General features: G+C 43.8%; 1 protein-coding gene across 1 annotated transcript in view; it reads right to left on the bottom strand.

Annotated features, from left to right (window-relative positions):
* The window catches only part of VKORC1L1 (vitamin K epoxide reductase complex subunit 1 like 1), a 165,090-nt gene that overhangs the window by 17,355 nt on the left and 124,811 nt on the right, over nt 1–22,924 (bottom strand). Inside the window, exon 2 of the mRNA XM_069614871.1 lies at nt 4,688–4,797. Coding sequence (XP_069470972.1) covers nt 4,688–4,797 — 110 coding nt within the window. The remainder of the gene's footprint in view (nt 1–4,687; nt 4,798–22,924) is intronic.

Consider the following 22,924-nt stretch of genomic DNA (forward strand, 5'->3'; position numbering starts at 1 on the left):
GCCACTTCCACAATATGAAAGACAGTTGCGACTACCTGGTTCTCCTGTTCAGTGCAGGCAATTGGGATGCTGTTAATCAACACTTCTACTCACCACCATGACGCATGCAAATCATACTTACAGAGGAAATCACTGAAGACAGACATCAAAATAGATCAAAGAAAGTGGTGGAACGAAATCTGTTTGAATGAAAACATGGGCTCAAATAAAAACGCAAAAAAGGGAGATGGTTGCAAACATCTCCTTGACTAGGTCAATGGAGTGCATTAGATCGTAAATGGTTAACAGCTTCTCCCAGTTTCATTAAGTTTTCAGAAACGTGTTTTATAGATAAATAGGTACTCCAAAGCAGACAAATGTTCCTTAATGTTTTTATTATTGCTGAGCACTATTTACAGGCACCAGGAATACGGACTGCGTATCTTGAGAATCACATGGCATGCACATTCCGCTAACTAGTGGTAGAAGGGGAGTATTCCTTTTTTGCTTCAGACTCAAAAGTAGGTATTGACAGGGGCGCCTGCCAAACTATCATTACTTTAAGTGTGCTGTCCGTCACCCATAGTGCCCATTGGAACCTACGCTCAGACCGATTGTTGCCATGTTGAGTGTTATTAATGTATATCATCACCCCCCTTACCTCAACAGCAGGGAGGCCGGCAGGTGTAGGTTATTTTACACAGATCAGCATTTTGGTGTAAAGCGCTTCATAAATACAGAACGGAAATGGTACAATAAACTGAAGAGCATATATGACAAAACAAAGACGACAGTAGGGACGTTTTTAAACTAGCCTGAACGATCTAAGGAGAAGGAACAAAAAAAAAAAAAAAAAATCAAGTGAGAACATTCCCAAGTTTAGGATCAAGCATGGTGAATGAACGAAAAGCGAGAGGGTCATTTGGGCACAGGAAAGAGAAATTGGGATTGTGTGGACATAAAGAGACCGTGAGGAAAGATTAGGGGCAAGACAATGTGCACATTTGAAGACAATGAGGACGTGCTAGAAGTTTCAAAGAGGAGCCAGATAAATAACGAAGTGAGGCAGAGATAGAGCAACAAGGAGACACAAAAGGGGGCACAAATTGATATGGGGGAGCAAATTGGTTAGGTGGAGGACCAATAAGAAAATGCAGAATAGAAAAGACAGGGAAAAATAAATGCAGTGGTTTGGTAGCATTGAAAGAGAATTGTACTAATTTTACAAAAGCACCAGAAATATGGGAGAAGGAAAGATTGATCGAAGAGAACTCAAAGGTTATGAAGAGAAGGGGAGAAGAATACTAGAGCTGGTGGGCAAGGTAAGGGGGAAAGGAGAAATCGAAGATGGAAAGAAAAACACATGAGTGTTGGAGGAGATAAGGTGAAGAAAGCATCCACTATTGTATTTCAAGGAGGTAGGCAGAGGGAGAATACTGAGGACTATCAGAAAAGTCAAGGATACAAAGATCTGACGCCCATCAATATAGAAATGAAAAGCTGAATTTAGCTAGGATAGAGGCATGAAAAGCATAAAGAGGAAAAAGGGCCAATGACAGAACCTTGCGTGGGTGGAGACCAAATTGAAATGGAAAGGAGGAACTACTAGCCCGGGAAACATGGAGAAAAAGTGTGAGTAGACGGATATGAAGCGAACCATTTTAGGACTGAATTAGAGAAGCCCTAGGAGGCAAGTGTGTCAATGAGAGTGGTCGACTGTATCGAAAGCAGCAGAGAGTCCAGTAAGACGAGACTAGTATAAAGATTTGCAGGACATGCAGATAAGAGTGAGCAATAGTAACATGGAGCAGGTCGGGTTCAATGGAGTGCATAGGAAGAAAACCAGATTGGTGTAAGGGCATGAGAGTAGAGACAGTGATTAAAGAGGAAGCTAGGGAAGACTGTAGTTTAAGAACTTTAGTAGGGAAAAAGTTAGCAAAGTTGTAAGCACCAGAAAATCCTGGATGCAGCGCACAATCCATTGACGGGGGTCCCCTACGATACATGAGAAAGAAATTTTTTTTTCCCTGTGCATTTCGTTCGATCCGTATAGAACATGACCACTCCAATTGTCCAGTGAGTAACAACTTTTCTGACAGACTCCCTTGTCTCTGGAAGAACTCTGGTAAATCAATGGATTATTTTGGTGACAAATGTGGGTGTGCTCCCAACACCAAGGTCTGTGTATATAGTCACAAGAGGTTCTTCTAAGAAGCCTACAGTTTTACTCTTATAGAAGGGGTAGCGACTTGAAAAGCAACTTCGAGTTAATAAATGTTTGCTTAACCATTTAATTTACATTCAAAAGATGGGAGCATATGCCTATTCAACACTACTTTTGGGTCCCAAGCAGAACTGTTCCAGCCACTGGTGGATGAATTCTGAAGCCTTCTATGATGGCCTTCACCATTGCCATCCGCAACCAAGAAAACGTAGGCTTTGAGGTGGTATATGCTGCTAAAATGAGTTTGACAAGAACGCTGAATCCAACAGATAAATATGTTACATCTTTTGGCATGCAGTCAATAAGATAGAATGGGGTTAGCAGACCAAAGTGTTTCCATTTATTGTAGTAACAAGTGTGTTTGATTTTGCGAGCCACCCTTACTACCATAGCAACCTCACATTTTTCCTTGGTCCATCCCCCTGACCCACTTGAAGGAAAGAACCCCTCTTTATCCTGCATGTGTGCATCTCGCTTTCTTTTAAGGGCATCGCCGATAGTGGAGGAACTTGTGTGTTGCCTTTTTTTCAACATGTGTCGAAATAGGTGGCGCCTGCGTTTCAGTTTTGATAAAAATCTTGATCTTTACATGAAGAGACGGTTTGGTGAAGAGAAAGTCTTCTGAGCATGCATAGAGTGTGAAACGCAGAGGTATTTTGCAACGCCAACCCACTTGGTGCCGAGGAACACCACCACGGATTAAAACATTGGACAAATGTGTTGACATTGACTTTGGAGGCAAAATGTTTATCCTAAGACTAGCAGGTGTACCTGTGCTTCGCACGGCAATTACCTCCTCAGTACTACTTTGAAGTTTATTTAATTAACTAAAGCAATGCTTTTTAGACAATATTGCTAGTCTTTCTTGTAGGTGCTAGTGTTAACACATGGTCTATTTCTAACTCCGGAGCAAGCCACATAAAGCGGACCATGAGAGAAGCACGAATCCCGTAAATTGATACTTTGAGTTGGAGCGTTGAATCTGCGCAGCAACATTATTGGTGTCACGATCTACAGCAGAGGCGAGGCACCAGAGACCTCAAAACAAGTGCTGTATGCGTAGGGCTGAAGCGTGTAAGCTTCGTACTGTGGGAAATGAGGTTTCTGTAATTATCATGAGATTTTTGCCAGGACGTGACCGACATCATTGCGGACACTACTGAAGAGGCATGCACCATTTCCTGTCACCTGCATTACTACAAAAGCACACTTTTGTACACTCTGGCAATATGACCACTCTGAATGTGCAGCATACGCCAGCTAAACACTGCATGTGGGGGCAGATGGGTTGGGGGGGGGGGTGGGTTGGGGCGAAATAAGGTGCTTATTTCATGTGCATGCTAAACCATATGCGCATTGCTGATATATTACCCCAAACTCACAGCCCTGAATTGGCAAACCAAGATCTAAGGATTCAGCCCCCACAAACTGCAAGGAGCAAAGCCACCAAGACTAACCTAAAAGACGACCAGATGCTGCATCTCACAGCCTCAAAGGGCGTATTTGAGACAGTTCTATGTGGTTTTATTTTCAACTCGACACCCCCACCCCCCCCCCATCTGGCGCATACTCCGCTGGCACACCTTTCTAAATATATACCAGGCCTTGAACTGTGCACTCGCCCCTAGACATTGGCTAGTGAGAGTGGACTCTTGGCTAGTAAGAAATGTTGTGCTGTGTGTATGTGGCGCATTGAGGGTGGTGGGCGGAGTGACTATGCCTGGCTAGTTGCTTGCAACTTGACATTTTTGTCTATAAAATATAGATTTTATCTCTAACTAAATTTACGTTGACCTAAATTACCACATAAAAATTGTGTCAACAAAGCCACCATATACCATTGGAGTGCTATTTTGTTTCATTCTGAGTGGGTAGTAGCATCACTGTACATGTGACACATTTAAAAAAAAAAAAACATTCTTTTAGCACCATTCACAGAAAGAATCGTGTGTGATGCCATGCAGGGGTAAACATTTCAAGGTGAAGCCACTAGCCAGCCATACCATTTTACTCACCATCTCAATTCTAAACAAACACCATTTCTTCCTAGCCAAGAGTAAATTATCTCTACCCAATGGTTAGTGGTGAGTGAAACCTGATCCCCTGCATTTCATAGAGGAAGACAAATTGAACCACCAAAGAGGGAAGTTTATGAAAATCAAGCACCAACGAAAAATAGTAATCCCCATTTGTGGCACCTTGGTATTCCAGAGCCATTTTGCCCTTGAATACCCTGTAGCTAAAAAACCAACACCCTATTCAGCCAGCCACAGAAGAGGTGGAGAAAATATTTTTAGGACACCCATAATTTGAATACCTAGTCCTGAATGGTATTCTGGGGTCATACGAAGTTGGTTTAAACACCTTCCAGAAGATTAAATTCCATTTTGCATTTTGTCTCAACCAGTCATACTTTAGTAACGCAAGTGTACATAAAACAGAAATAAAGCTCTAATTTGGACTCCAAGATGACAGGGTACTTACCAAGGAACATTTGAAGTATATAAAATAAAAGACAGAAGACACCATTTGGCTGATTCAGTACACTGTCGTGCCCAAAGATGGAACCCAGCAACCCGAATCCTCTGCCCCATCTGTAAGAGAACAGATCCAAAAATTACTTTGATTAGAAGGAGCTCAGATCGAACTGTGCCAGAGTGGTTATTTGATCATCCACATCTATACCTGAAAACTGTGCAACCATGATGAAGTAATGTGTCCGAAAGAGGACCAGGAGTGGACAACGCCTAAGCAACTTTATTAATTAATAAACCGCCACCATTAACATAACCATGGCGTTTTGAGTCTAAAGCAAGCATTACTGTGCATTGTGGTCTTCCACTTCACCTTGCCACTATACAACTAGATCTGATCAAGCAACACATTCTCCCATCTTAATCCATGGCATCCTCCCTGCAATCGCTATTAGTGTCCGGTCATCAAGCAACCCATTCACCGTCCTTTTACCCCAAAATGCAACCAGACTTCAATGTGCCTGCTTGTACCCCTTCCTCACCCGGGCCAAAATTCAACACCCAAAATGTAACATACAACCACCATAGATCTAAACAAAGAGAAAAAGTCCAACTCATTGTGTAAACAATAGACGGGTTAGAAGCTTAAAGCAGAATGTATATCAAACGAAAATAGACCTAAGGTGCTGAATCGCTCTGGAATCTTGGTTGCTTTCAGAGATTTCATGTTTGAGGGAAATATCCACAAAAGATATTTTCAAAGAGTTGACTTCCCTTATAGTGACAGAACAGATGTGGCAATGGTGTAAACTTTTTCCAAAATAGTCTGATCTTATAACGAGTGAATCAACGTCTCTATGCCATTTGTCGATTACCTATTTGGGCAGAATATTATGGGAAGAGTGGCTGGTGCAATGAAGTGTATGCTATTGTATTGATAGCTCCACATAGGGCTGAGTATAAGGGTTTTCGTTCTGTTCAAGATCAAGGGGTGGTAGGAACAACTAGAGTTAGTGAGAGGAATGAATTTGCCTCGGATATCGGGTATGATTAACGAATGCCCACAAGCAAGGCACTGGTAAGGAAGTTTGTAAACTAACAAACTTATTTTGTAAAAGCTGCAGTCACTCCCCTATTCTCAAACTCGATGCTAGGAAAACTGACAACGATGTCCATTTTTATTCAAGAACTTTGGCTAATGGAGGCACCGGTTGTGGATAGGAATGTGAATGTTTTTCAGCGGCAGAAAAGGGTGCTAAGGGTATACCCTCAGGGGCCATGGCAACACTAATAAGAGGCAGGGGTGGTTGTTGACCAGCAGAGTATAGGGAATACAAGTGTGCTTGTGGTCCATAATAATCAGTGGGGTAACAAAAAAACAAACAAAAAGATCTTATTGCTAAATATTTACTGGCATAGTCTAGCGTGCACATTGGATTCCATCTTTGAGGTGGTAGAATGTAGATTCAGCTGGTCTTCTACGGCTGGATAGTTTTGGGTGGCGCTAGAGGAATAACGGTGGGGCAGACCGCTCTAGTAAAAGTGAAACATGGGTGGCTAGGAGATGGTTGGAAAGTCTGGATTCTCTTGGTCTTCACTGTAATAGTTTAACTGTAAGGCGCTTATACACAAGTGAAGTGCTTCAAAGTGGGAAGGGAACAAGGTAGTAGTCTTAGGCCTTAAAGATTCCGAATGAGATTCCATCGCTTGTATAGCGTGACTCAGGGTGAGTTACTGAGTCAAATCACCTGCGCAAGTGGCCAGCGACAGTCCATTTTGAGCTTTGTTGGTTGATGAGGGTCTTTTCCACATGTTTTCATACTGATTTCGTGGACTGGAGTGACCACGATATGATTGCAGTGGAGCTTGACATTCCTCTGGGTAAGGGGACAGGTCAGATTATTCTTGCAATCATAGTTAATCAAGGGGTTAACAGATTAACAGGGAATCATCATAAAGAGTCTTATTAATAAGAGTGGCTAGTCTACTGGCCTCCACTACCTTGGTCTGGAAGATGTATACATTTAATTTAAAACCACTTTGACACCCTTCTTGGGGGATTTCCTAATAAAGGCGAAATCTAAATAACTGGCCCAATTGAACATTGTCACGAGTTTGACATTCTATGACAAGACTGAGGCGAGCATTATGCTTATAACTCCTTTAATACTGCCAATCACAACATTTCAAAACTTATAAATCAAACCATTTTTTTTATTTGTTTTTTTTTTTATAACTTTAGAAAAAATATGAAAACAAACTCGAGTAGTACTATCGACTCGTTCTGTAACTTTCCTACAACTCCCAAGAGGCTCTAGGTGTTTAGCAGTCCTAGCCTCACTCTCATCGTCCAATAGGCGAGTCCCTGCAGGTATAATACAGTCCAAACTCCGGGTCCCTTCCTCTTCTTTTTTGCTGCCACTACAGCCAAGTACCTCTCACTCACAGTAGTCTAGTAAAACGTTTTTCTGTTGTGTACGAGTTAAACAACATCATCTGTTAGAAGCGTCTTAATTGTTTAGAGAATCATGTCATGAAATCACTATTGCAAACGCGTTCTATTGGATAAGCGCGTAGGATAAAACGCACGCACGCGTACCTTTACCATTTTTACTTTAGTACTTCACAAGATTCAGGGAACCCGCCAGCGTTATCGCTAGCATTTGGGTTAGGTTTTCAGGATTCAGTATTCCGGCGTTCTTTTTCGTCCTGTCAGAAACGCCTGAACACGGCTGTAGAGGCAGGCGAACATTGCTTTGAGCATGCGCGTGCATCCGCGATTGTGAAATTAGTGTTTCTTGCCTAACGGTCACGTGTATAAGTAGTCGCGGGGATCCAGGGATTTCTACTCATAGCAGAAACCTCGCTTTGAAGCGGTTTTTCTGCGATAAGCGAAAGGAAAAAGTATATATTCCGCGATCAATAGTTAAAAAAAAAAGATTCTATTCTCCCATTAAGCGCAAAGACGAACGTTGGAGGGCTTTCCTCCCCATTTACCCTAGCAGAATAGAGGTAAAGCGCACAGACTTCTAATTCGGAAGTACAATTCAACAGCCATTAAGAGATATGGCCTCAGACAGAGGTGAAGAATACTGGGAGGAATATGACTAGCAAGATACAGAGCTCCATGAAGAAGAGATGGACCTATCTCTTAGTTTTAAAAAAGTTCTAGGGGATTTTCTTGTTAAAGTGGTGGCACAAGGGGTACAACCCATTCAAGAGAGACTACAAGTTCTCGAGAACCTGTTGGGCACTAGAGCTGGCTTACTGGACGATCCAGGTGAGGGGACCTCCACAAACATAATTGATATGACGAATAGGGGGTGTAAAGTTGCCCGGAAGAGGAAGCACTCTTCTATACCCCCCCCACCCGGGCTCTATAAAAGGGGATAAGAGAAGCCCCAGGTGGCAGCTGATGCTTTCCTAAGACTTAAGGAAGCTTTCCTGTCCAAATCAGCTGTTCCCAGCCTCCCACACCCGACCCCAAGAGCGAATAATATGGGGGAACCAATCTCATCATCAGAAGAGGCCGACCAAGAGGAGTAAGATGAGAGTTTAGGTATAGATAACGTACCAGACAAGACAACCGGTACGGAGAAAGCCAGCATTGTGGAGGATGCCCCCCCCGAGGACAACATGTCCGATATGTTTGAACCAGAAGCGATCAGACATCCACGTTCCACGGAGTGGACCCCATCCCCAAGAGTTGCCACGTACATGGCTCAACAGATTAGAAAGCCTTTAGAAAAAGAAGTATGGTTTCGCCTAAGATCAGAGTGCCCAAGACCGGAGCTCAGTGGAAAAGTATCCGAGACTCCGGATCTCGACCCGAAGATGCTTTCATTCATCTCTAAAGCAAACAAAGACTTACGGAAGGGCATGGACCAAGTGTGGCGATCTTGCCAGGATAAAGTACTGGACTTAACAGGTCCCATAGCAAAGATAATGGACCTGGCCGAAAGGGCCAAGGACACGGAGCAGCAAATAGATCCAGTTACTCTAGCAGGATGGGCACAACGGGCGGTATGCCTGCTTGGTAATGCTAATTCAGCAATGTCAGCAAAACGGAGAAAATCAATGCTCCTCAAAATAGATGCAAAGCTAGGAGATCTAGCCTCTTGTGAGGCAGGAGAGGGTGCCCAAGGACTACTCTTCGGGGACACCTTCGTAAAGGAAATGAGCAGATTTGTGGGGACGTACACAGCTCTGGAAAAGGCTCAAGCCTCTATCAAAAAAGTGTTTCCAGCTTCAATACAAAAAGAAGGACACAGGGACCACAAGCTCAATATTGGGAGTCTCGCCAACAAGACACATTTTTCCCCGAACCGAGGAAGGAGCTTCAGGGGACGAAGAGGCAGAGGCTTCTTCAGGCATCAGAATGCCAACGCAGGTGAGAGCGCAGTGCGTTGTATCCACCAGTGGGGGGCAGGACCTTGCTATGCATAGACAATTGGCGCAAGCTTTCATCAGACGCATGGGTGCTTCAGACAGTTCAGTCCTATCAGATAGAATTTCTGGGAGCGCCCTCGCAAATAGCTTTACCGACGAGCATGCACTGTTCAGAAGAGAAGAGTCTATCAGACAGAGAAATTCAAGCATTAGCAGACAAGCACGCGATAGAGAGAGCGCATCCTCATTCATTAGGTTTCTTGAGCAACATGTTTTTGGTGCACCGGAAAGGAAAAGTGCGACCGGTGATAAACTTAAGAGTTAAACAGTTGGGTAATCTACAGACTCTTCAAGATGAAAGGAATCCATCTACTAGCAGATCTACTCAGGAAAGAGGACTGGCTAGCTAGATTAGATCTGAAGGACGCCTATCTAACAATACCCATTGCTCAGCAATATCGTCATTTCCTACAATTCAACTGGAAAGGTCAGATATGGCAATTCAAGACCCTACCTTTCGGTCTAGCATCAGCCCCATGGATATTTACCAAGTTGATAAGGCCGATAGCGGCAGCTTTGCGAGACGAGGGTTTCAGAATGATAGTATATCTGGACGATATTCTGCTTATGGCAGAAGACAAGGACAGACTGCATCAGCAGGTACAGCGAGCAGTGTCCCTGATCAAAAGTCTAGGATTTCTTCTCAACGCAGAAAAGTCAGCCCTAACTCCATGCAGAAGAATAGAATTTTTAAGCTTTATAATCGACACAGAGAAAGCTATGTTAGAACTGCCCAGTTTCAAAATCAGAGCAATAAAAAGACCTGAAATCAGCCCTGAAGAAACCGGTTATATCGCTTCGGAATCTAGCCAGGATAGTTGGCCTGCTAGTGGCATAAATTCAAGCGATATTTCCAGGACCCCTACATTATCAAGCTCTTCAGAGGCTCAAGATAAAATATCTACAAGAGGGATGGAGATATCATCACCAAGTTCCTCTGGATCAGGAGAGCAGATCGGAAATCGAATGGTGGCTCAGCAATATGGAAGCCTGGAACGGCCGCGCCATATTCGGAGACTCACCAGAGATAGTCAGAGTCAGACGCCAGCAGATCAGGCTGGGGAGCGAGATGAGGGCTCATATGGACAGGGGGAAAATGGTCACAGGAGGAGCTAGAGTTGCACATAAACTGTCTAGAGCTCTTAGCGGGTTCCTTTGCAGTTCAGGCCTTCACCAAGGATCGAGCGAAATTTGCATTCTTTTGAGGATGGACAACATCTCTGCAGTAAAGTAAAACAAATTGGGAGGCACTTGATCAAAAATGTTAGCGGAGCTAGCCAAACATTTCTGGCACGATTGCTTGTCAAGGGAGATAGCAGTAAAGGCAGAATACCTTCCGGGAGCGAGCAATTCAGTTGCGGATTGGAACTCCAGGTATCCAACAGACTCAAGCGATTGGATGCTGCATGCATCCGTATTCGAGAAGTTACTACAGAAGTGGGGTCCGTTCGACATAGATCTTTTGCTTCAAGACTAAACACCCAACTGACAAAGTAATTCAGTTGGAGGCTAGACCCAGGAGCAGCAGGGACAGATGCATTACTCCACAGTTGGAGTCCACATTCACTACACCTTTTCCCCCCTTCACGATGCTGGCGAGGGCACTAGCAAAGGTACGCAGGGAGAAAGCAGAATTAGTCCTAGTGACACCAGAGTGGAGATCTCAAGCCATGGTTTCCAGTTCCCTTGGAACTTTCTATGGATTTTCCTCAGAGGATTGCGAGCAGACCAGACTTGCTAGTAGATCCCAAAGGCAATCCTCACCCGTTGATTCAGAACAAAACTGACCCTGATAGCTTGCAGAATTTCAGGCGCAGATGGTGTTTGCCGGGCCTTTCAGAGGAAGCTACAGAGCTCATTAAAGTATCATGGGCCCCATCTACAGTCGGGAGCTATAATTCCGCTTGGCAAGCCTGGGAAGTTGTAGTGCAGAGAGAGGGGTGTTTCTTCCATTTCGGCCCCTATAGAATATGTATACCTTTTTTTGCATTCCTAACCACGAGCGGGAAGGCCTTTAGAACAGTGGGAGTATATAGGTCTGCTATTTCAGCCGGACACGAGCTGGTAGAAGGAGTTCTGGTTGGAGAGCACCCAGCAGTCTCCCGGCTGCTCAAAGGGATTAAGGTCACAAAACCCCCTCTTCCTAGTTATTCGGTTCTATGGGACGTAAACAAGGTATTACGACTTTGAGCAATGGCCTAGGAATGTGTTATTATCAAGTAGACAACTTTCAGGTAAACTGGCGACCTTACTCTGTTTGGTTTCATGTCGAAGAGTATCAGATGTGAAAGCGCTAGAGATTGACAGAAAGATTTTGTATCCAGAAAGCGTAGCTTTCAACGTTGCGCAGCGTACTAAAACAAATGCCAAAGTGATTTCTCACCCCTACTTCCAGGATAACGATAACCTATGCATAGCAAAATGTATTAAATGTTAGGCAGTAGCAACAGCAGGTATTCAACCTCAGTGTAACAATTGCTTATTGCACGCAAGAGACCATTTAAAGCAATCACTTCAGCTACCATAGCGAGATGGGTGAAAGATCATGGAGCTAGCAGGCATAGATATTTCTGTCTTCGGAGCGCATTCAACCAGAGGATCTATGGCTTCCGGAGCTTTTGCAGCCGGTTTTCCACTGCAGGAGATCCTGAAGGCAGCAGACTGGTCCAGTGACTCAGTTTTCAGAACCTTCTATTTTTTTAAGCCAGTAGCAAATATGGCAAGAACAATTGTACAAAGCTTTGAATAAGCATAATGCCCGCCTCCGATCTTGTCATAGAATGAAGATTGCCAAAGTGCATAGCGCAGGAAGTCTTGATTCTATTAAAGACACAGAGGCAAGCATTATCCCACCCAAGAGGAATTTCGCTGTAAAATGAAGAGTTGTAAAGAAATAATTATCTAATTATGTGTATATTATATTCAATATTGTACAGTTTAGTGAATTCCCACCCTAATGATCTCGTTCTCTTTAAGGGGAAGAGCAGAAGAACTCCAGGGATTGAGTGAAAGTCAGACAAATACAGCAGCGGATTTTCAAACAGCTCAGGAGAGACTCTAAGACAAAGAAGTTAACAGTTTCACAAAAAAGAGGAAGGGACCCGGAGTTTGGACTGTATTATACCTGCAGGGACTCACCTATTGGATGGAGAGTGAGGCTAGGACTGCTAAACACCTAGAGCCTCTTGGGAGTTGTAGGAAAGTTACAGAACGAGTGGCTAGTACTACTCGAGTTTAAGTTTTCATATTTTTTCTAAAGTTATAAAAAAAAAAATTAAAAAAAATGTTTACAAAAATGTTTGATTTATAAGTTTTGAAATGCTGTGATTGGCAGTATTAAAGGAGTTATAAGCATAATGCTCGCCTCTGTGTCTTTAATAGAATCAAGACTTCCTGCGCTATGCGCTTTGGCAATCTTCATTATGGTGTAGGAAAAAGAAAATGAGCTGAGGAAAAAGTTACGGCTATTAAGAGCAAATATCATGATCTTCTGATCCATGTGAATTAGGTTAAGCTGGAAAAACAAGTCAACCGTAATTGGACTAGATGGTACAAAATGTAACTTCCTTAAAATGATGCAGAATTAATGCTGGTATCCTTGTGCAAATCCGATGCATCTTTCTGGCATCTTAATTTGGGGAGAAGCCAGGCAGATTTGCTATTGAACCCAATAGGGAAACAGTGGGTAACCCAATATGAGGAAAGATTAGGGCAGAATTCGGATTTAGAAGATTTGTCTTCTATACTGATGGATAAATTGGGAGATAATTGGTACTGGAATTCGATTAAGTGCTGGACATTATAAAGGGTATTAGTAAATCCAGACCCTCGGGACGCAATAGGCTTGTAAATATGATTTTGAAAGACAACCCTGCCACCTGGACAACATTAACCATATATTTCTGCCAACTTTTTAGCTGGCAAACTGCACATTTGATCACAATCTTTAAGAAGGGTGATCAGAATGACCCTAGAAATTATAGACCTATTTCAGTCCTAGACGCTGACAGCAAGGTCTTTGCTACCTTGCTGATAACACATGGAGGCCTGGTCGACTCTAGTAGGTTGCATTAAATAGAAGACTGGCTCCCGGAAGAACTATAGCACAAATTCTATTGAGCCGCTTTTGAGAGTTCAAAATCTAGCCCTCACTGGGAAGTTAACGCTACTTATGTGGCAAGTATAGACCCGACGGCCGAACATTCCAGGTGGGCTATTAAGAATCCTAGTTGTCCTACACAATAACCAATACAAGGGTTAGACTTAACTTGAAGTGGGAATCAACAAGACCAATCAAGATTTTCTCAGGAGTTATATAGGGATGTATATCAGATAGGAGAGAAGCATTGAAGAAATGTGCATCACCTAGGTTGAATGATCAATGTCTAACGTGGATCTGCTATGCCGATTTCCTATTTTACAATCTGACCCAACAGGGTCTGCTGAAATTAATTGATGCATTTTGGTCATACTCGCAGATAAGCAACCTGGTTATGAATACATCCAAGACCAAGGTGATTGGATTCCCAAGAATAAGAAATCATATCCCTTCATCTTAATAGACTGATGGTAAAAAATTGGAGACGGTCGATTCTCTTGTTTACTTGGGATTTTATATAAACGCGAAGCCCACTAAGGGTTCTATAAGGGGGCATTTCTGCAGGCTCAATAAATCAAATTAAGGTGGACGTGAAGTACGTTACATTTTCAACACTTCAATCCCTGACATTCTACCAAGGTTAGAATAATTCCCAAACTACTCTATGGTACATAAATTTATGAATACTCCATTCTGACCCTGCTCCTTGGCCTGGAGGCGTTAATTTGGAAGAGGCGGTTTAAGGTTTCAAATTCGCTCCCGGCGGTTGCCATCAGGTACGAATTGGGCATCCAATCCCATAGATCTAGGGAATGTGGAATTACCCGAATCTATACCGAAACAATGCTGTTCTCTATGGGGACATATTGATGGCTATGAATGCCTTTATACAAGGGGGCATTGCAAAGGCCACTTTTAAATTTGGGAAAGATTGTGAGAGCATTTTTACAAGGCTCTAATCGGGTAAGCTGCAATTAAGACAACATCATACGAAGAGACGCCTAAGAAAATGGGATTGGATTGATACCCGAATACCATTGAAATGATGCAGTTACCTTTTGTCACATTTGTGTTTGGATTGTAAGAAACAGGGAGTTTTAGCACCTTTTCGATCCATTTATCAAAGTCGCTTTGCCAGAAATGAATTTGAGGTTCCATTGGACAACCGGACAAAAGAAATTATTTTTAGGCATAAGTTAATTGATCTAACAGAGGAAATGTAGATATTGTGCAGTTGAGAACAAGGTGGAAAGTCCTTCTTTGCAACTCTCTCGACAGACGCGTTTCGGTCACTTTTCTCCTTTGGGGGATTTAGTGGACGGGATTAATTTTGGAAGGTGCCTTGGAGGACATGTAACCTCAGGCATGAAAGCAGTTGTGGATTTCCTTAGGTCTGTTGATGCAAGTTAAGATAAACTAATATTTGAAGTTAGACAAGGTGAAGGAATATCATTTTAGATCTTTTTTTTTTACTGGTGAACTACTTTTAGAAGAATGTGGTAAGGATTAAATTGACATGATTTTTATGATGTGAAATTAATTGGTGTTTAATTCGTTTTTAGTCTTGTGAATTAACTATTTGAATTGGAGATAAGAAATGAATTGTGTTTGTTTAAATCTGTTCTAGGCAGTACTTTTTTTTAAATGGTTGCTTTTATGAATGTATTGTTGCGCGACATCCAAATAAATGCATTTAAAAATAAATCTAAACAAAACCAGTGGAGCCCTCATTGTTCAGAAACCAAAATGCCCTTAATATTCAAGAAGACATAACCTTAAGGACACATTTCTGAATAACTGCCTGCCTAGTTTAATAAGCTACCAATTCAATACTACAATTTCAGATGCAAGAAATGAAGGGAAATGGCAGGAAACTAACTAGTGCAATAAAACAAAAATCCACCTCCTTTCATCCTCCCTCAAATGAGCACCTGAGAAACCTAGATGCTCTGTCAATATCACCTTTATCAGTGAAGTAGTACTTCAGTGAAGTAGTACTTGAAATACTCACGTTCTACATAAAATATAAACATGGTCAGCATGCACACAGCATTTTTTGCTTGCCAAGTCCATTATCACTTGCTATAAAGCAAGTGTAAATGGAGGGTTGCCGACATCAAATTAAACGGACTGCCATTTAAAGAGCAAAACTGGTCAAAACCGAATGCAAATGAGCAGTAACAAAGTCATTAGGCGTTTATGGTTATGATTTGGCATTTATAACGCACCTATACACAAGTGTTTCAAGGCGCGACGAGGCAAGGGAGGGGGAACAGAGGGAAGACAGACAACGATCCTACTAGCAAAGGTGATGGCTGGAAGGTTTTGAATTAATCATAACTACTGGCAAAGCTCTTGGCAACCCTCCAGACCATCGTTTTTCAGCCTGCCAAGCCATTACAGAAGGAGAAAAACCATATGCAAATCAGGCTTGGTCCTACCCCAAAAGGGGCAGTCCAGCCCAAACTGCTAGGTCACATCCCTTCTGCACAAGACCACAAGCATCCCCAAACATGTTTCAGCAGTGAGTAGCTTGGGTCTCTAGTGCCGGCAGACTCGAGACCCATGTCTGGGCATACCCGTCCCACTCAGGGTGACTTTAGCAAAATAGAAAAGTGATGGCTGTAAGGTTCTGAATTAATCATAACCACAAGCAAAGCTCTGGGCAACCATCCAGACCATCGTTTTTCTGTTGGTCACAACGATCCAACTAGGCCAGGTTTCAATTCAGTTTGCGCAAGGGGAGGGCTAAGTGCGGGTCAAGGGGGAGGAGACAGTGCAGTACAAGGGATAATAGAATAAATAAATAATAAGTTAAGGTATGGCCAGCTGGTGGCAAGGCTAAGTGCAGACATCCGGTGTCAAGTGCTGGCAGTGGGACTGTAGGGATCCAGAAAACCGTCCCCAAGTGCGGGGGTTGCCAGGAAGGCAGTGCAGATATGCAACTGGTTTGGGAAGGGACCTGGGCCCGAGATCAGAGGGTGTCCAGGTAGCCAGTGCAGGTCGGGTTGCAGCCAGGTGGTCAGCAGGGGAGAGGAGGAGAAAAAGCAGAGGCTAAGAGAAATGTTTTGCGGTGTTTCCGGAACCAGAGGTGGCTCTCATAAGTTTAAGGGAGGCTGTTCCAGAGGGAGGCCCCAGCTGCAGAAAGATCTACCACCAATTCGTTGCTTGGAGAAGCGACTGACCCTGAGGGAGTTGGAGGTGGATGAGCGAAGAGTTCGAAAAGGAAGATATTTAGGGAGAGAGTTGAAGGTATTGAGGCCCTGTGCCCCAGAAAGGCCTCGTGGACAATGCATAGGGTTTTGAACGTAATTCTCGCAGCCACTGGGAGCCAGTGCAGAGATTTCAGTCCTGGGAGATACGATCCCTGGGCTTGAGGCCAAGGACAAGTCTCGCAGTCCTGTTTTGGATAAGTTGCAAAGGGCGGGGAGTAGAGGCAGGCAGATTTAGAAAGAGGCTGTTGCAATAGTCCAGCCTAGAGAGAACCAGAGCTCTGGAGACAGTGAGCTTCTGAGGGAAGGTCAGGAAAGGAAGAATACCTCTGAGGAGGTGCAGCTGGTAGTGTGACTTCTTAAGAGACAGGTGTGAGGAGAGAAGGAGAGTGTGGAGTCGAAGATGACCCTGAGGCTTTTAGTCTTGCTGGTGGGAGCAGGAAGAGGGCCGAGAGAGGCCGGCCGGAGAGCGGCAGGAAAGGAGGGAGCAGGTGTGCCGATGAGGAGAATCTGAGTCTTACTGGCATTAAGGTAAAGGTCATTACTTATATTTTAAGTACGTCCTCAAATATTCCAATTAATGTCATGCCATAGCTAAATGACAGCAATATTGTTGACACAAATACAACTAATGAGAACAGCAAACGTACATCTCAAAAACATTGCAAGAAAAATTCAGTCAAGTATCGGACATCAGAGCCTTTTTCTATAAAATGGCAGATGTAGTGGCCAAAAAAAGTATGCATTAAGGACATGAGTAGGGCAAACCAGTATCGATGCACGCATAGCACCTTGCATGAACCATAGGAATAGTGTGTTTTCCATGAGGGAAGGAGGGAATCTATCCCACAAATTGGTGGCTACAGACCCATACTAACACCGCCCCATAGACGTAAGCTCCTGAAATGGTGACAGCCATGGGGGAGAAGTGGCCCGGTATCAGTGAACACGATCGGCAGGCGACACACCCAAGGGACTTGCCAGTCTGATCTCCATTTCCGCGACAGCCGCAACAGCTCTGACTTTGCACTGGGTGCTCAGCAGGAGCAGGGTTTGTGCTTCTCCCGCCTGGTCCCTCCCATTCTGCTGCCCGCGATCGCAGCTAACTGAGGACCGGCTCTGGGCTGCTGCCATTGGACCAGACCTCCATGGTTGGAGCTACAGCGGTATTGGACGAGTCTGAATGATTGCCGACCAGGACTCCTTCGCAGAGCTAGAAGTGCCCCGTGTGGAGAATGGTCTTTAGGCCGCCACCCACTTGCAGCTTCTGGCTCCCATTCGGTATCTCTCCTGAAGTGGCCATCACAGTAGTAGGGCTAAACTGGGTCCAGCAGGATTGACTCATGCACCCTACTCAAATCTTACCAAGAGCATATCCGGAAACAACACGGACTGGGTCACAGAAACACAGCAAGTGATTTTTACTCTGCTGTACACATACAGGTGCCACCTAAGCATGTATTATGGCAAAACAGGCCACCCCACCATTTATAAATCTATAGCAAGATTGCCTGTTGAGCACTTTAATTGCACCATCAGTGAATAGTGAACCCGCGGTCTCTTCACAATACCACAGTTTAGGCATCACCCCCCTGGATCTGCACTGGATGGGATAGGTGCCCCAACTCCTCAACACATCTGGCATCCCAGCGTCTGCAACTACTATCAAAGCCTAATACCAATACCATTCAGGAAGGCCACAAAGAAAGCAAGCACTATCTCCTTCTGGGTTGCTAATAACCCGCTCCAGCCAACATGGAAAAAGACAATCTACCCATGCCCACAAACTACACTAGAGCCCCCCCCCACACCTCAACCCTCCATTAGTCCTCCCACAGCATTGCCTGTCCCACTAACAAAGCAAGATCTCCGGGAAAGCCTTCATTCTCTGAAGGAGAGCGCACTTAATCACTAAAGTCAGAAAAATCGGCAACTGCGGACATACGGAATGTCATTAGTGAGATCTCAGGTTGACATCGGGCATCAGAAAGCTTGGTATTCACTTGCTTCGTTATAACTTACTTCAGTGATTGAACTGAGGCCAAAGAGGCCACCATGCAATTACTACTGGAAGATATGATTCACCTGCACGATGGGATTGTGGGTGCTAAAGAAAACATAGCTTTGCTGATCTCAACTATTGAGGACTTCGAAAATAGGCATTGCCGGGAGAACCTAAGAATTTGAAGTGTAAGTGAGGGATTGGAGGGATCTGAACTCCGTGGTTGAACACTACCAATGTTCAGTGCAATCCTAGCACACATATCCAAGGATGGGATCAGCCTTGACAGAATCCATAGGTCTGGCCCTCTTTGCAAAGGCCCAAACTCACAGCCAAGTGATATCAATTAAATTCCATACATACAGAGTATAAGAGGATATCCTGAGAGCTTAAAGAACGATGGACAATCTTCTGGTTTACCAGGATATTGCATTCCTAACCTTACAGAAGAGGAGGTCCTTCAGAATCAAACCAGAGAAGCCAACAGCTATAAATGTGGACATTCAGCTTCACTTGGGAAGGGAGAAAAGTTTGCTGCACCACAATGGAAGACGCTACAAAGATCTGTTGCACTCCATTAAGTCAATAACATCTCTAACCAGGTAGATAGAAGATGGGGGGTAAAAAGGCCTCTAGTTATCCACATAGACTACCAGCATTTAAAATAATTACTGTTTCCTAGGAAAGGAATGACTATCCATGGGAAAAGAATCCTTGCTGTTTAACGTGCAGGAGGCTCCAACTGCAGGGCATACATGGGATGGTGTTAAAGAACAGTGTGTTGGACCGGTGTCTCCCACAATGTTCCTCTTGTTCCATCACACCCTAATGGTTTCTTCATGTTATGGTTATTTGTTTGTTGGGGTTAGTTATTCCTCGAACATTACACTTATACAGTCAAATAGTGGCCCAGACGACTCACTGGGTATAGGATTAAGGGATCCCACTGGTTTGGTGCATCAGCACCCCTACTGCCAAACTTGTTAACCTTAAATTACCGACATGAAATTAAGGGGAATGAACTCCCCTAACAAAAAGGGTACAGCAGCTGATGCGCGGGGTGCTGGGTATGGCATATCTCCAGGATCTCCTCCAAACAGATAATGCACACATCTGATCAAAACACTGTTTACCTCTAACTTTTTTGCAGCACCACTGCAGAAGAGAGCATTAGTCATTCGTATCCACCGTGACGGGACATTCACTTCACCCCACTGAAGATGGCTTCCTCTTGTCAACAAGTTATATGACAAAGTATTATTGCCCCCAACACAGGGCAAAATGCTTCCATAGTCACTACTTTGGGGAAACAGACATCACTGCGGGTCATGGAATAATGGCAGATTTTTTAATTTGCTCATGGATCACAAATGGAATAGCGCCACAGGTTTGCATTCTGGAACGTGTCAAGCCTCAAATGGCACTCTCGCTCTGCTTAAGGAGACCGATTTGATGGACTCCGCAAGAAACACCCACCCAGACGGCAACACCCTACATTTTATTCTTTAGTGCATCATCCTTACTCCAGAATCGACTTTTTTGTTGAGGCCTCCACTTCCCCTTTGTCTTGCACAGAAACATTGGGCCAGTCTATCAAATTACTCCCCCGTGCATTTGATCTTCGAATGGGGTCTACACACTTGCCTTAATCCAGATATTGGAAGCAGAACCCTTAGGTTCTGAAAAACCTGATATCAAAAGTGAAATCAGCATGAACATACTCAATTATTTGGCCAAAACCTCTGGAAGGTTCCGACATGCATAGTAGACCAACTTTAAGGCCTGTGGCAGGGGGCTTTTTATAGCCAAGTCATATTTCAGTAAGTGCAGTAAAGAGCAATTAAATATACTCTTCAGCAAAGTAAAGAGCTTAGGCAAATCTTACCAGACACAGGCGTGCTTAGAACCCTCTGCAAACTGCAGACGGTCAGGGCCCAGATCAATTTCAGTAATAAGGCAGAATATGCAATTCTCAGAGCAAAACAGAATACTATAAATCTGGAGACAAGGTAGCTACATTTCTAGCATGGAAACTTGCAGCCCAAACTAAAATCGGAAAATAATATAAATTCACAAAGCAGACAGGACAAGCGTTCAGATTCTTTAGAAATTGAAGAATTTAGGCACTTTTATAGTGACCTTTACATTTCAGGGAGACCTGATCTCTCCAAAATAGATCATTTCTTTGACTCTTGCCATCTTCACTGCATTTCAAGAGCATAGAGACATGCTAAATGCTATGACTGAGAAGGAGGTTTTATTAGCGATCACCAATTTAAAATTGGGGCAAGCAGCAGGGCGAGACAGGATCACTTCAGACCTTTAATAAAGAACTGACAAATCCCCTCCATTAACTTTCCAACGATATATAAACATGAGAGGCTTCCTGTGGCACAATATCTGAAGCAAGCATCTCGCTCATATACCGGCAAGGTTAAGTCGATATCAAATGTTCCTTGTATCACAAATAGACTAGACAAGGTCCTCTTAGGCATTCTAGGCCTTGAACAATCTGGCTTTATAGCAAAAAGGCACACCCCAGACAACATGAGGTGGTAGATTTGGTAGATTCAGCCCACACCACCAAGTGCCTGCGATAATCCTTACATTACACAGAAACAGCATTTGACCCTGTCGTGTGGCCTACCCGGAGTTCAACCCTACAAAGATTTGTTTTAGGTGAGCCCTTCACCAAAGGGGACTTTGCCTTGTACTCCAATCCACAAGCCAGGATAGGAGTGAACAGCCTCCCCTCTGGTACGCAATGTTTCCCCAATTTGCCCTAGCAGCAGGGCCCTTCGCTCTATACAAATATAAAGCAAACCGACACATTCTTAGTGTGTGATGTCTAGTTAAGGCTTCCATCTCATTTCCGCCGCGACTCTAGAGAAGTCAGAGGCAATGAAAATTGTCCACAGAACAGATTCTTCAACTACAGACCACTACTCCCTTCCAGTGGACTGACCATAGACATTTAATAAAAAAAAGATAAACACTATGCTATTTTCAACCTAGGGGGTCACTAGCATACCACTTCTGTATAAAGCAAATACCACCCTATATAAAAGCACATTATCCAAGGTGGTTGAGCTCAATCTAATTGAAGAGATGAACTCCCGGTCCATAGAGGCTGGGTAGGATAGCATCTATAAAAATGAATATTCTCCCAAAAGTCCTCATTTCTTTCGAGTGCTCCCATTCCTAGGAAATCCCTTAATCAAATCCATCAAGTAGTAGCCTTTACTTGCAAGGGGTTCCCCTTACAGAGTACCTAGCAAAACACTTTGCAGGTCTTGGCATAGAGGAGGCCTGGCACTCCCCAATCTGAAGTGATATTATCAAACAACGCAACTTCGGACTTAAGAGACTGGATCTCCTAAATCATGAAAGAAAAAAAATGGAAGTTGTGGTCAAACCCGAGATACATGTCCTGGCTTCCTCCGCAAGGATAGGTCCGTAGCAATGCATGGACTCCCCTCCATTATAAACACCATGCAGGTCTGGGACAGTCTTAAAACATTAAGCCTCTCCTTCTACCACTGCCCTTGCACTCCATTTTATCACACAATTCTCGCCAGCCTATGAGGAACAGTCATTCTACATTTGGAGCAAGGGAGGGTGTGAATGCCCAAAACTTTTCTAGCAGAGAAGATGACTACTTTGAACCTGAATCCTCTAACTTGCCACGCTTTGCATCAGAGAGGAGAAATCCTATCCTTCAAGGAAGACATTGGAGCCCAATGACGCCCTCAGCACCTGAAATTATTAGACTACTTGTAAGCGGAAGGATGGGACTCTCCTACTTTTCTTTAAGGTGGCATGTGCGCACCTGCCTACGAGTGGAGGGAGGGACCGGGAGAGGGAGGGACAGGGAGGGGCATTGGTAATGTTGAGTAGAATGGGAAGGGCATTTGTTCAATTTGTATCTTTACTGTTGAAAATTAATAAAGCGTAACAAAAAATGTATTCAAGCCTTTTTCGGTACAGACTAGACCACGAGGTATTCCTTGGACTGTCCCAATTTTTTGTTCAGGAATCCTCAGAGTGAAGCCCATAAGTCATTATTCCATGAGGTAGTGTATGAAGACAAGCGATTGTTCGAGCTAGCACACAGATGGCTGTATAGCTTAGAAATTTCTCAAACTCTATTAATAGCCTAATTGCCCTTGCTTGGTTGGTTCAATGTAGGGCCCAGTGCCTAAACTGGAGGTATCATAGGCATTCTTTCCCAGATACTCCAAAAGTAGACTTATTTGTTCATTGTGTACATTGCCCACTCAATTGCCAGAAACTCCCATATTTCCCCTCTGCTAGTCTTGCACAGTGGGGCATCTGTCCCAATACCAGTACCCACAGGTATTGCTCCTCTACCTCCAACTCCCTCAGGGTCAGTCGTTTTTCAAAGAAACGAGCTGGAGGTAGATCTCGTTCTTCGGCTGGTGCCTCCCTCTGGAACAGCCTCCCTGCCACTCTAAAACTTGGAGA

This window comes from Ambystoma mexicanum, chromosome 9, assembly GCF_040938575.1.
Source record: "Ambystoma mexicanum isolate Mex_15411 chromosome 9, UKY_AmexF1_1, whole genome shotgun sequence".
Taxonomy (NCBI): Eukaryota; Metazoa; Chordata; class Amphibia; order Caudata; family Ambystomatidae; genus Ambystoma; species Ambystoma mexicanum.